Source organism: Myiozetetes cayanensis, unplaced genomic scaffold (assembly GCF_022539395.1).
Source record: "Myiozetetes cayanensis isolate MyiCay16 unplaced genomic scaffold, myiCay2020 scf6-25, whole genome shotgun sequence".
Taxonomy (NCBI): Eukaryota; Metazoa; Chordata; class Aves; order Passeriformes; family Tyrannidae; genus Myiozetetes; species Myiozetetes cayanensis.
In genome coordinates, this window is record NW_026087853.1 from 58,847,239 (window position 1) to 58,859,329 (window position 12,091).

At 59.9% G+C, this 12,091-nt stretch overlaps 1 protein-coding gene across 7 annotated transcripts in view; it reads left to right on the plus strand.

The window, feature by feature from the left end:
• Window positions 1-4,621: 4,621 nt before the first annotated feature.
• Window positions 4,622-12,091, plus strand: part of WT1 (WT1 transcription factor) — a 34,328-nt gene continuing 26,858 nt past the window's right edge. For 4 of the 7 annotated variants that reach the window (XM_050337077.1, XM_050337078.1, XM_050337080.1 and 1 more), the window contains exons 1-3: window positions 4,999-5,389; window positions 9,595-9,717; window positions 9,867-9,969. In XM_050337077.1, coding sequence (XP_050193034.1) covers window positions 4,999-5,389; window positions 9,595-9,717; window positions 9,867-9,969 — 617 coding nt within the window. Of the gene's footprint in view, window positions 5,390-9,594; window positions 9,718-9,866; window positions 9,970-12,091 lie in introns of all 7 variants that reach the window. The other 3 variants (XM_050337074.1, XM_050337076.1, XM_050337081.1) reach the window with 2 other exon arrangements.

Here is a 12,091-nt window from a genome sequence, read left to right on the forward strand (position 1 = left end):
TAGTATATCCCATAGTATATCTAAGACTTTAAAAACGTCACACGCGCCAGATCTGAAAGATGTTACCGATACCCGGCTTTCCATGAACTCCTATTCACCAGAACCCCGGCGAGGGCAGGATACACGGGGATGCTTTATGGCCCTGTACAGCCCCGGTGATTTATACTGAGCCTCGTCTTAGCAGCTCGCTAATAAATTTCTCGGAGTGGTACCTCGCCGCTGGCTGAAGCCCCACCTCGCAGCCCCGCGGGCACCGCCCGGGGGCAGGTGCGGGGGGCGGAGCGGGGCCGCCCCTGCGGGTTGAACGCGGGGTCAGGGCCGCGGTCCCGCCGGGGCCGGGCCGGGCCGGGCCCATCAATTTCCCGTGCTCGGTGCCTGCGTCCCGGCGCGGCACTAATGCGGAACAAATTGAGACATATCCTCTCCGTAATTAGTTCCAGCGTTTCCCAAGATTTACGGGACGGTAATGGCCCGAGCCCGGCCCGCCGCCGCTGCACGGCGGGCTCGGCGCTGGGGATGGGGGGGGGAGGCCCTCGCCGCGGCCAGCGGGGGAAGGAGCCGGGGCGAAGGGAGATGTCCAGCACCCCTCGGGCTGTTCCCCATCCCCGCCGCTGCCCGCCCGCCCCGCATCGCGCTGGGCCGGGGTCCCGCATCGGAGGGACCCGCCTGTGCCCCGCTCCCGTCAGCAGAGGGACGGGGAGAGGTCACGCATCTTCCCTTCTTTGTGCATCAAAAAAAAAGAAAAAAATCCAATTTCCCCTCACCGGATAAACAAAATGTCCTCTATCCAGCTCGAAAGCGTTCCAGTGCCCCCGTCAGCCCGGACGGGGAAGGCCGGTCCCGCCTTGCCCGCAGATCACGGCTCCCGCGGTGCCCGCAGCGCTCGGCAGCGAGGAATGCGGGATCGGGCCCGCCGTGATGGGTTCCTGCCCCTCCGCGCCCTGCGCTCCTGGAGATGCTTGGCAGCTTTGCTTCTGCTGCTCTTGGCGCTTAAATAATCAAACTCTGCTCCGCTCCCTGAGTGAAAGCAGACAGATCCCCCTGCGTGCTGGGAGCGGCGTGAGCAGGTGTGGAGGGGCTGGGGATTTATCTCTGTTTAAGTGAGTCTCCCCCACCTCCGAGCCGCGCGGGGATCATTTATGAGTTTAGTAAAAGTGTAGTAAGAATTACCGATCCTTTAATTGGTTAGTATGGCGGAGGGAAGCGGAACGGGAAAACATCGGCTGGGGAGGTGCTTCAGCGCTGCTCAGGTTGGAGCAAGTTCCCGATCCTGGTTTTCCCGCGGTCAAGTGGGAGCTCTCAGTAGAACATTCCTCCTCCGGTAAATATCTGTTGTTTAATCTTGTCGAGTATGCCTTAGAGCACAATCGAAGATTAAGCATTATCAAGAATTACCATAGCTATGGAACAACGGGCAGCACAATGAAGCCTAATTGCTGCCTGTCACAGATTTGGGTAGGGCCGTGTTTGGAGGGGAAAACGTTCCGGACCGCCTGTGTCTGAACACGGACAAAGGAAATGTTGTCCCAGAACTGCCCCCTCTCCCCGGCCATTGCTTTCAACTGGGCACCCAAGGCCGGTGTGCGGGACTTGGAGAGATTTACGCCGGGTGTGATCGGAATCGGGGTCGAGATCCCTGGGGAAGAGGCGGGCAAGCGTCCCCTGCATGGGGGGAGCAGCTCCTCTGGGCTGCCGGGGCGCTCCTGAGGGCACCTGCCGCCAGTGCTCCCGGCCTGGGCTGCAGGAGATTTTTCACTCTGCCCGGTGCTGGCTAGAAAGGAACGGCTGCGGAAGTGGCGCTGGCCGTTTCCCAGCAGTCTCCAGCCCGTCCCGGAGTAGAACGGTCCGGGCTTCCCCCCCCCCCCTCCTCCCGCTCCACCGCTGAGGGTTTCTCCCAGGATATCCTGGGACGCGCCGGCCGGGCCCTCTCGTTTCCCCGCACGGCTGAGCAGCCCTGGGTGCCGGCGCAGGGCTGGGCTGGGCTGAGCTGAGCTGAACTGGCAGTCCAGGAGTCCCCCGGCCGAGCGCCGCTTTCCCCATCCTCACTGGAGCTGCAGGCAGCCGCGGGGAGGGAGGATGCTCTGATGGACAAGGGGTCTTCTTGTTTCACCGCTGGCATATGCGAGAGAGGAGAAGATTAGGAAAGGCTTCGGCAGTTCTTCTCCCCAGGTGGAGTAACGGCAGACCTAAGCGATCAAGAAAACATTTTTTCCTTTCAGGAAGATTTATCAAGCTAGGTTATTTCAAGAAAAGAGAAAAACCCCGCAGTGGTTCAAAAAACAGCCCGCCGCGGGAAAGGCTTTTTCTGTTTTTACCAAGAGAGGTCTAGTTTTCATGGGAATTTAAATACTCTGCTTAGGCTGCCCTAAGACTTCTATTTCTGTGTGTGCATTGTCCATCGTAGAGCCGAAGATCGTAGAATCGAATATAGAATCGTTTAGGCTGTAAAAGACCTTTAAGCTATCGCGTCCCCCCAGCCTCATGTCTCCGTCCGCCACCGAAACGAGCAAACCCAGCAGCGGCTCCGCTCCCGATCCCGCACGGCCCCGCAGGGCCCCCGCGGGTACCGGGCAGGGGGTGAGCGCGGTGTGCGGGAGCCCCGGTGCGGCCAAAGCGGGAGGCAGAGCGGGAGCAAGTGCCGAGGCCGGCGGTGTCAGCGAGGGCAGCGCAGTCCCCCCGCACGGCCATGGTCTGCCTTCGCAGGCACTATCCGGGGGTGCTTTAGTTTGCTGAAGACTCTTTAGGAAGCGGCAGATCCTGTAAGCTTAGGGGATATTTACTATCGGCAAAGATAACGAATTTTTCGCACTTACGCTATGCGTAGATTTCTTGCAATAAGTAGATTTATGCATCAAAAGAGAGATTTTTAAGGGAAATTATCTGAAGACAGTTTGTGGAAAAATAATTTCACTAATAACAAAATCCGACTGTTATGGTTAAATAGTTTTAAGAGAAAATGAAATTATACTTGGCTGCACCAATAACGACCTATTTTGATTTCTTTTGCTGTAGAATTTACCCTTTGAATCTTCTAACATCGCTTCACATCGCTTCAAAATTGGCGATGCTTGCGGTAACCTTTGATGCCGCGGCGGGAAGGAAACACCGAAAGTGCACATTATCACCGGGAAGACAAGGGCGTCGGTCTGTCCTGCGGCAGGTAAGCGTTCACGGCGTCTCTGACATTGTTTTCGCTGCAGAGGAGGGTGATGTGCGGGCAGGACGCGGCTCTGCGGTGTGAGGGTGTGGGAGGAGGGGGGACCGCGGAGGCATCTGCGGTGCCGCGGTTTAAAAGCGGCCGGGGACGATGTGCAAGGCACAGAGCGGCGGGTCTGGTACTTTGCGAGTACCCTGCCCCGGGAGCAGCCCTCGAGAGCTGTCCCACGTGTGCTCGTAGAAGCAATATCCCCCACCCCGGCTGATTTTTAATGAGTAGGTCCAAAGGAAGGGGGCAGGATCCCTCTTATTGCCTGTAGCGAGAGCGTGTCCCGCGGGGGCAAGAGAGGCTGCGGGCTCGCCTCTGTCCCGGGTCCCGGCAGGCTCTGCCGCCCTCCCCGGGGGCTTCCTGGCGGGACAGTCGTTCTAGATGGACTCCCGCACCGCCAGAATCATGGCACCCCTCGCTGCCAGGGCCGACCCCAAACCCGCCGTGTCTCCCGGGAGGATGGGCCGTCCGGGGATAACGGGTAAGGTGCCCTCGGGGACCCTGGCGCCGCCGCCGCTGCCCAGGAATGCGCGCTGAGGGAGCTGCTGTCCAGGAGGCTGGGGAGGAAAGAGAGACTCCCGGGCTTCCCAGGAGCAGTGCCAGGTGAATCCCTCAAAAGCAGGTTGCTCACAGCGCTACCATCCTCCCCCGCCTGTCCAGCCCTTCCTTCCCTCTCACATGCAGACAAGTCGGAGGGACAGAGCCAGGACCGGGTACACGCCGATCCTCGTCCCCTTGCAAAGGGCGCCCACCCCTCCCCTCGCCGGCGGAGCCCTCGGTGCCCTGGCACGGCCGGCCCTGCACCTCCAGGGACAGAGAGACCCGATGTGCGGGGCGGGACCGCGAGCAGGCAGCCCGGACCCCGCAGGAGCTCGTGGAGACGCGGGTTCCTCCCGTAGCGGGAGAGAAGCACCTGGAAAGACACTTTCCCCTCTCAGGAACGGGGTCCGCCCGCACTAGGCTGTGTCACTTCCCCTGGCTCCCGCAGGGGCGGAGGTTTCCCCGGGCGGTCCCCGGGCCTGCGACCCCACTGGCCTCGGGAGTCCCCACGGACATGCACGGAGCTGGCGGGGGAAGTCATCCAGCACGTACTTACTGGCCACCTGGGTCCCTCTAACAGTGTTGCGAGACTTTCCTAAAGCGAGGGACGTTAGGGTGAGATTTAGTGGCGCTTGCACCAGAAGAAGGGTGGGAGTGATGCGTAGGGGAGATATATTCTCCCACAGTCACCTCTCCCCCTCCATCCCCGGCTCTCCTCGTCTCCCCCCTCCCCCCGGCGTGTCTGGTCCGGCTGGGTTCAGCAGAGCGGGCTGTGGGCAGCCCCTCGGTGGAGGTTGTGTGAATGGAGGATCGGCGTGCTGACTCCTCCTCCCCTGCAAGCGCCTCTATTTGAGCTTTGCAAAGTTGAGGGTGAGCAGGCATCCGAGGTGAGGCGTGCGAGGCGGCTGTGCCCCCCTAGCACGGACAGGCGGACACACGCGCAGACAGACACACGCGCGGACACACAGACACGGGCGCACCCCACCCCACCCTGCCCTGCGCTGCGAGCGGGTGCAACCCCGGAGGCGATCCTGGAGAACAACCTTTCCCTGTCGCTGCTGCCGGCTCCCGCAGGGCTGGACCCCGGGAGCTGCGTCGCGGAGCAAACTTCCCCCAAAGGGCTGAGCTCGCCGGCCTGGTGCCTGCAGCCGGACCCGGCCTCCGGCTTGGCGGGCAGGGGCCAGGTGTCCTGGAACAAGTGCGGCCCGGGGGGAGACTGGCTGCCCGGCGGCAGGCAGAAGGTCTGCGAGCAGATGGGCTCCGACGTCCGAGACCTCAACGCGCTGCTGCCCTCCGTGCCCTCCCTGCCGGGCAACAGCAACTGCACCATGCCGGTGAGCAGCGCGGCGCAGTGGGCGCCCGTCCTGGACTTCCCCCCGGGGGCCTCCTACGGCTCGCTGGGGCCGCACTCCTTCATCAAGCAGGAGCCGAGCTGGAACGGGTCGGACCCGCACGAGGAGCAATACCTGAGCGCCTTCACCGTCCACTTCTCCGGCCAGTTCACGGGCACGGCCGGCGCCTGCCGCTACGGGCCCTTCGGCGCCCCGCCGCCCAGCCAGCCGCCCTCGGGCCAGGCTCGGATGTTCCCCAACGGGCCCTACCTACCCAACTGCTTGGAGAGCCAGCAAGCGATCCGCAACCAGGGTAAGGGCCGCGCTGCCGGGCGCCCCGGGCTCGGGGTCGGCCCCCGGAGGCGCCCGCTCAGCCGGGCCGGGCCGCGAACGATGTAAACACCAAGCCCGGTCTCCGCTGCAGCCGAGCCGGGTTAGGCGAGCCAGCCTCCCCCTGCCTCCCTTCCCTCCCTGTGCGGCAGCCACGTCGCTCCGGGGAGTTTTAGGAGCCACGATTTGCTCCCTCCCACCCCTCCTGTGGGGCAGCGGATGGCTCTGCCAGGCGGCTGGAGCCCCCAGGCCCCCTGCCCGGGTTGGAGCAGCCTCTCGCCTTCGCAAAGGTTTGTTCGGGTCGGAGACAGCCAAGTCCTGGAATGGAGATGGGGCTGGAGGCTCGAGACAATTCCCTCTACATATCTTGGGGGTGATGGGGTGGGGATGTGTGTGGGGTGTACCTTCAAACCTCTCCCTGAATCCGAAAAGCGCTGTCAGCACGTTAGTGTTTTCAAGCCCCTTGCCGAATTGACCTCTGGAGGGTTGAATGCCCCCTTGCCGGAGTGCACAAGCAGGGGCTCCTCGTCGTTTCTTGTCAGCATCTCCAGGACCGGCTGCGCTGTAGCTCTCTGCGGTCCCCGGTGTTTGCACCTCCCTGAGAAAACTCCCGTGGGCTGAACGGCCGGGCGACGGGTCACCTGCCTGTGGCACCGGGATCAGCATCTAATCGTTTTTCTTCCAGTGGCTGCCGTATAAATATGTGAGGGTGCAAACGCGAGGAAGAAGGGAAGAGGGGACAGCCTGCCAGGAGCTTGCCCCAGACCTTTCGGGTCTTGTTCCCTCTCCTTCAGCTGGCCCCGGAGCCGCGGCATGTCGTGGGCTGCCCCGCACTCCCCGGGCGAGGTGCCGAGGGAGTCTGACCGAGGGGAGTGGGGCGGTGGCGGCCCCGAATCCCAAGGGACAGGGAACAGGCAAAGGGTGCGTGGCTCGGCCGGAGCGGGATGAGTCGCCGGGGTCTCGCCGCTTTTGGCAGCCCGCAGCTCGGGCTTCCTGTGCGCCGCGGGGGCAGCCGCGTACCCACGGAGAGGGGCTGGCACCGACCATCCCCGATTCGGGCTGTCCCCGCTCGCTGGCGGCAGGGCAAGGGGCAGAGCAGAGGCCGAGGCCGGGCGGACGCTCTCGATGCTGGCCGCCGAGGCGCTCAGGGGCGATGTTTGCAGCGAGGAGAAGGCGTTGGAGGGAAAGGGATTGTTCGGCAGGGCGGCCGCACACGGGCCCCCTGGGCAGTGCCGGGTCTCAGTCCCTGCCACTGCTCCGCTGCCCCTGACTCTCCCGTCCCTGCCCCCGGGGTCCGCCCGGAGCCGGGATCCGACGTCGGAAACCGCAGAGCCCTGCAGCCGATCCCGGCTTGGCTGCATCCCTGCAGCTGGGGAGGGACTCGGCCTCGCCGAGGCCCTGGAGCAGCTCCGTGCCCCGTGGGGTCCCAGGCTCCAGCTGCGGGACGGGAGGGGAGCGGCACAGAGCCCGCCGGGACAGGGGCTCTGTCGGGGGATTTCAAAAGACATCTGAAAGGATTTTAGACATCGGAGAGCATTTGTAATCGCTGGGCCGAAATAGCGACGAGAAGGTGGAGGGAAGGGTGAGGGTAAAGTAAATTCGGCCCTGGGTTAGCGAGGGACAAAACAGCTGCGACCCTTCGCCGTCCTGCTTAACCACCATCGTCCGGGTTTGACCACCCCGAGGAGAAAGGCGTGCTCGGCCCGCGGCATCGCCAGCCCCGCACACCCCCGCACCTGTGCGTGCCCGGAGAGCCGGGACAGAGGGGCTGACACCTCCGCACTTCCACCGCCCTGGGCACCGAGGCCCCGCAGGAGCCTGGAGAAGGCTCCGTGTCGGGGAGCAGGGACGGTGTCCCGGCTCCTTGCCGAGCTCTGCCAGGCCTGGGTGCCTCGGTGCGGAGCGAGGGGGTTCCCCTCGGCTCGGGGCTCTCTCCCCGCACGTGTAGCACTGCGGCTTAGCCACAATTATTTTCGGCAACACGCAGAGAGGGTGCTCCTCCTTCGGCAAGGAGGAATTCGGCAAAGGGTGTTTGCTTTCTTTTTTCTTTTTTTTTTTTTTTTCTTTTCTTTTTGTGGATGGATAAAATGTTCTTGCTTTGGCTCTCCTCAAGGTTGAACTCTTTTTTTTTTTTTTTTTTAGACGGTTCCTCCGACCGTGGGAAAGACGCTACCTTGGCTCTGTGATGACATTTCTGCCAAGTCTGGGATGGGGTGGGGGTTAGGAAACTAAGGCTTTGAAACCTCTGCCCAGTTTTCCTCTTCTCGTTCGCCTTTCATCCAGCTGGGCTCCTCCAACAACTGGATGCCTCCAGCAGGCCCCGTTCTCCAACAGATGTACAACTTTCAATTATTTTCAGCACATTTTAATCAGGACTGGTTCTGATAACGCCCTAATTAAAGAGACCTCGCTATCGGCATCTCGGTTCAGAACTCAACTTTCTTATCACATTCCTGAAGCTTTGGGTCAGGCAACACCGGAAAATGCGGCCAAAACCTCGTTCTGCTCTGAGCTGAGTTTTGAAGGTCACCGAAACTCTGTGGCGGGCCAAAAGTAACGTAGAAAGTGTCAGTGTTTTCTGAAAGTTAAAAAAGAGGCACAGGGAAATGGGGAAAAGGGAGTTGAAGGTTGAGCCTCCACCCCGAGGGCTGAGGGAGGAGATAACGAGCGAGAAACAGCTGTGGGATGGGAGCCCGTAAGGTACCGGCCTGTCAACGCTCCTCGCGTCGCCGCGACAGGAGCTCTGCTCTTAGGGTCGGGGGGATGTGAGGGACATTTGGCCGGGAACAAGTCAGTCCCACTCCTATCCTAGCCCCGCAGTCTCAGGACCGACTTTAAATCATGGCGAAGGTGAAGGTTTCAAAGTCTTCTGGCTTAATTTTTTCCCCTCCCCGTTGCTCCCTTAATTTCTCCCGCTCAGCCGTGCAGGTTAATGAAGTCCTGTGATGTCGCTGGATCCAGCCTGTCTGCAGAGAGAATAAAATGGAGAGGCAACATTCGGATGCCTTTGCTGCCTCTGCATTTTATTCTCTCTGAAACCCGCTGTGATCACCGACCGGCGGCGGTGAAGCAGAGACCTGCCCTGAGCCGAGCACCCGGCATCGAAGGCGAACTGAGAGAGGCGCCTGAAAACAGTCCCGAGTGCTCCCTCTCGACTAACAAAATCTCTCTCCAGCCACACAGCCCATCCAGACGGGTCTGTGGAGGATGGCCGTGCTGGAATAAGCAGGTTAAGGGAGAGGAGTGTGAGGGAGGAAGCGCTCGTAGTCCCTTTGGTTTCTTTTCCCAGCCCGCGTCGGACTTTTTGTTTTGTTTCGTTGGTTTTTTGTTTTGGTTTTTGGTTTGGTTTTTTTTTTTTTTTTTTTGAAGAGTGACTCTCGGAGGAGCTTGGTTCTCGGGGTAAATGCTGATGAGCTGAGAAGCCTCTGAGATAATATTACTTTGTAATTACTTTTTTAGCTGAAGTTGTTTAGCCAGCTCCAAGTCATTAATGAAAGTTGGTGTCCAAGCACCTGATTTACGATTCCGTGTCGGCCCGGGGTCAGCAGAGGTGGTCTCTTTCCATCTGAATCTGCTCGGTGTAGGAAACAAAATAGGCTGTTTATTATTTTGGAGAGCAATTTTCACTGGAAGGAGGAGTTTTATTTTTGCATGTAACATTCCGCCTCTTTATTGCAGACTCTTCAGAAAGCTGCTCTTAAAAAAAAATAAAGAAAAAAAAAAGGCAAGATTAAAGGGTAACTTCTAAATTGGAAACGCCAGATGAGTACACTGAGCAGATGGGAATCTTCCTCTTTAATATGAGCAACAATTAATGAAAACATCCTTTTTATTACCGAAGCCGATCTGTTCTCTTTAAACACGAACGAGACTTCCGACTTTCCGCCCCTCGGAGCGGGCAGCCCGGCTCGGCTCTCCCCGCAGCGGGGAGGGGGGGGTCCCGCGGGGGTCCCTGCTCCCGCAGCCTTGCGATGTGCGTGTGCCGAGAGGGGCGGTGGGAGAGTGAACGAAGGGGGCACGGTCTGGCCCTGTCTTGGCGTGGGCAGCAGCCCCGCCGGTGCGATAATCGCGAAGTATTTGGGAGCCCGCGGCGCTCGGCCGGGCGTGGGCTCCTCTCTCTCGACGCCTGCTCGGAGCGGGGGTCTTGGCGGGGGGCGCCTGCTAACCCCGCTGTGCTCTCTCCGGCAGGTTACAGCACCGTGGCGTTTGACGGGACCCCCAGCTATGGCCACACGCCGTCCCACCCCGCCGCTCAGTTTACGAACCACTCCTTCAAACACGAGGACCCCATCAGCCAGCAGCCCTCCCTAGGTAATTTCAGCCTCCGCCCGCCTCGAAGGGCTTTGCCGCCCGGCTGGCAATCCGGGGTGGCTCCGGAGTGGCACCGCTGCCCCAGCCCCCTGCAAGCGGAGGGGCGGGCGGTGGCCGCGGGGGTTAACTCTTTGCCGCTTTCTCCGCAGGGGATCAGCAGTACTCGGTGCCTCCCCCGGTGTACGGCTGTCACACCCCCACCGACAGCTGCACGGGCAGCCAGGCCCTGCTCCTCCGGACCCCCTACAACAGGTACCTCCGCCGGCAGGGGAGCTTTGCCTTCCCTCCTTTCGCGCGGGTTGTTGCCGGGACGCGGCCTCTCTCCCCCGCATGCCGTTCAAACAGCTTCTCCTTTATGCAAGGGAACAGATTTATTTTTACCCTTCTCAAAAAGAAAAAAAAAAAAAAAAAAGATTCTCACCTGAAAACCAAACGTATCAAACAAACAAACACCACCCCCCCCAACCCAAACAAGCTAAACCATAAACAAACAGGCTAAACCCCAAACAAAACAACACCCCAAACCCCACAAAACGAAAAAAAGACTCCGCGCCTTCCGCCCCGGGCCCCGACGTGTCCCGGAGATTTCCCCGGTCCCTCTCGCCCTCCCGGGCCGGAGTTCGCGGGGGACGGCGGTGCTGGCAGAGATCCCGGGGGAGCCGCTCTCCGGTGGCAGGTCCCAGTCGCTTCTGGGAGAAGGGAGCCGGGCTGCCCGTTCTCCTTGGAGCACGCCTGCCCCGTACCCCCTGGCGCAATAGGTTTGGGATTTACCCGGGACAGCCCAGCTGAGCCCCGGCGTGCAGGGCCCCGCTGCCGGCCTGGGCCCTGCGCCTTCTTCCCGCAGCCCTGGAGCTCTTCCCCGAGGCCGGGAAGGCGTGGGAGCACTGGCTGGTGAGCAGCAGTGATGGGCAGAGCGTGGTACACGCAATTAAAACTCGGCTCCGTCCGAGGGCTTCGTCTAGCGGACCAAGAGCCCTTCCGATGGCTCCCAGGAGTGATGGGAACTGGCCTGCAGGGAGGTTATTTATTGAAATCGGGGCAATAAACCTATCGGATTTCCTTGCTGGGAGAAAGGTGCATCTGGAGCTTTGCTGCAAGCAACGAAATCTCTTTGCCAACAGATGGGCCCGTGGCAAGCGCGGCTTCCCGTTTTGATTTGGGTTTTTTTTTTTTTTCGGTCTGACATGGAGGCTGGGCGTTGGAGTTTTACAACGTGTTTAGTGAGTAAAAGAAGTTTCCCAAAATTTATTCTTCAACTTTTTGTGAACTTGGAGCCAGTCCCGTATCTTGGAGTTGCTAAGTAACTCTCGCACACAAAACAATGTGCCTCTGAGAAGGAAGCCGCGAGCGGCTCCTCTTGTAGGCCGGTTATATCATCTCTGATTAATCAACACTGGACGTGAGACAACAAAATTCTGTCACTTCCAGAAGCCCCTTCGCTAATGAACGTGAGTTGACGTCAAGGGAAGGAGGGAATGAGGTAATGAAGGAAGGAAAGAAGCCTATCCAGAGAGATTAGCTTGCAGAATAATTGGCGGGGCGAACTCCTGCGCTGAAGTGACAGAGATTGCTCGCCGCGCAGGGAAATCTATAAATATGGTTTGCAGGGAGGCTCGGAGACGGCAGTCCCGAGCGGCCGCGGGCAGACCCCGTTCTCCCCAGTCCCACCGGACCCCGGGGCTCTCCGTCGCCCCGCTCCTGGAAGCGGCAACACCTGGAAGGTGTGATTCCCGTAGGAGACCGCTGATAGCGTCGAGAGCTCTCTCCTCCATGTGCCTCCACCGAGGCGGCGTCGGGCAGGGGGTGAGCACAGCGGTGTCACCGCTTTAACGCGGCCACCTCCCGCCCAGCGCTTGGGGACCCGCACCTGAGGTCGGATTTCCTCCCGACCTCAGGCTTGATCCTGCCCTGCTCCCTAGAAGGTTTACGGTTTACTCTGAGACGATAAGAATTTAAGCCCTTAAAGCTCACAGGAGCCAATACTGCTGTGTGGGGTGTAAGCCAGGCAGAACTTGTAAGTCGAGGGCAGCCCTATCGAGCTCCTGCACTGAGGCCCGCACTGAGGTGGGCGAGCTCGGTGCGGCCTCCCCTTAATAAAGGAGATTAATAAATGTCCCCCTAAAGAACATATTCAAAAACGCCTAGGAAAAAAAACCCCGATCTTCCTAACACACGTGTTCTTCCTGTGGATGAGTAGCTGTGGTGCAGAAAGGGAGGGGACTCATTTACCACATCCCCAAAGCCCTGAAAAAGGTTGCTCTGTCCTTATTCATATTTATATTGATTTGGCGATTTTTTTTTTTTTCTCCCAAGACCATATTTGTTCCACACCTCCTTTGTGAAGGTTTCTTTTCGCAGTTCAGGTAAAGTTTGA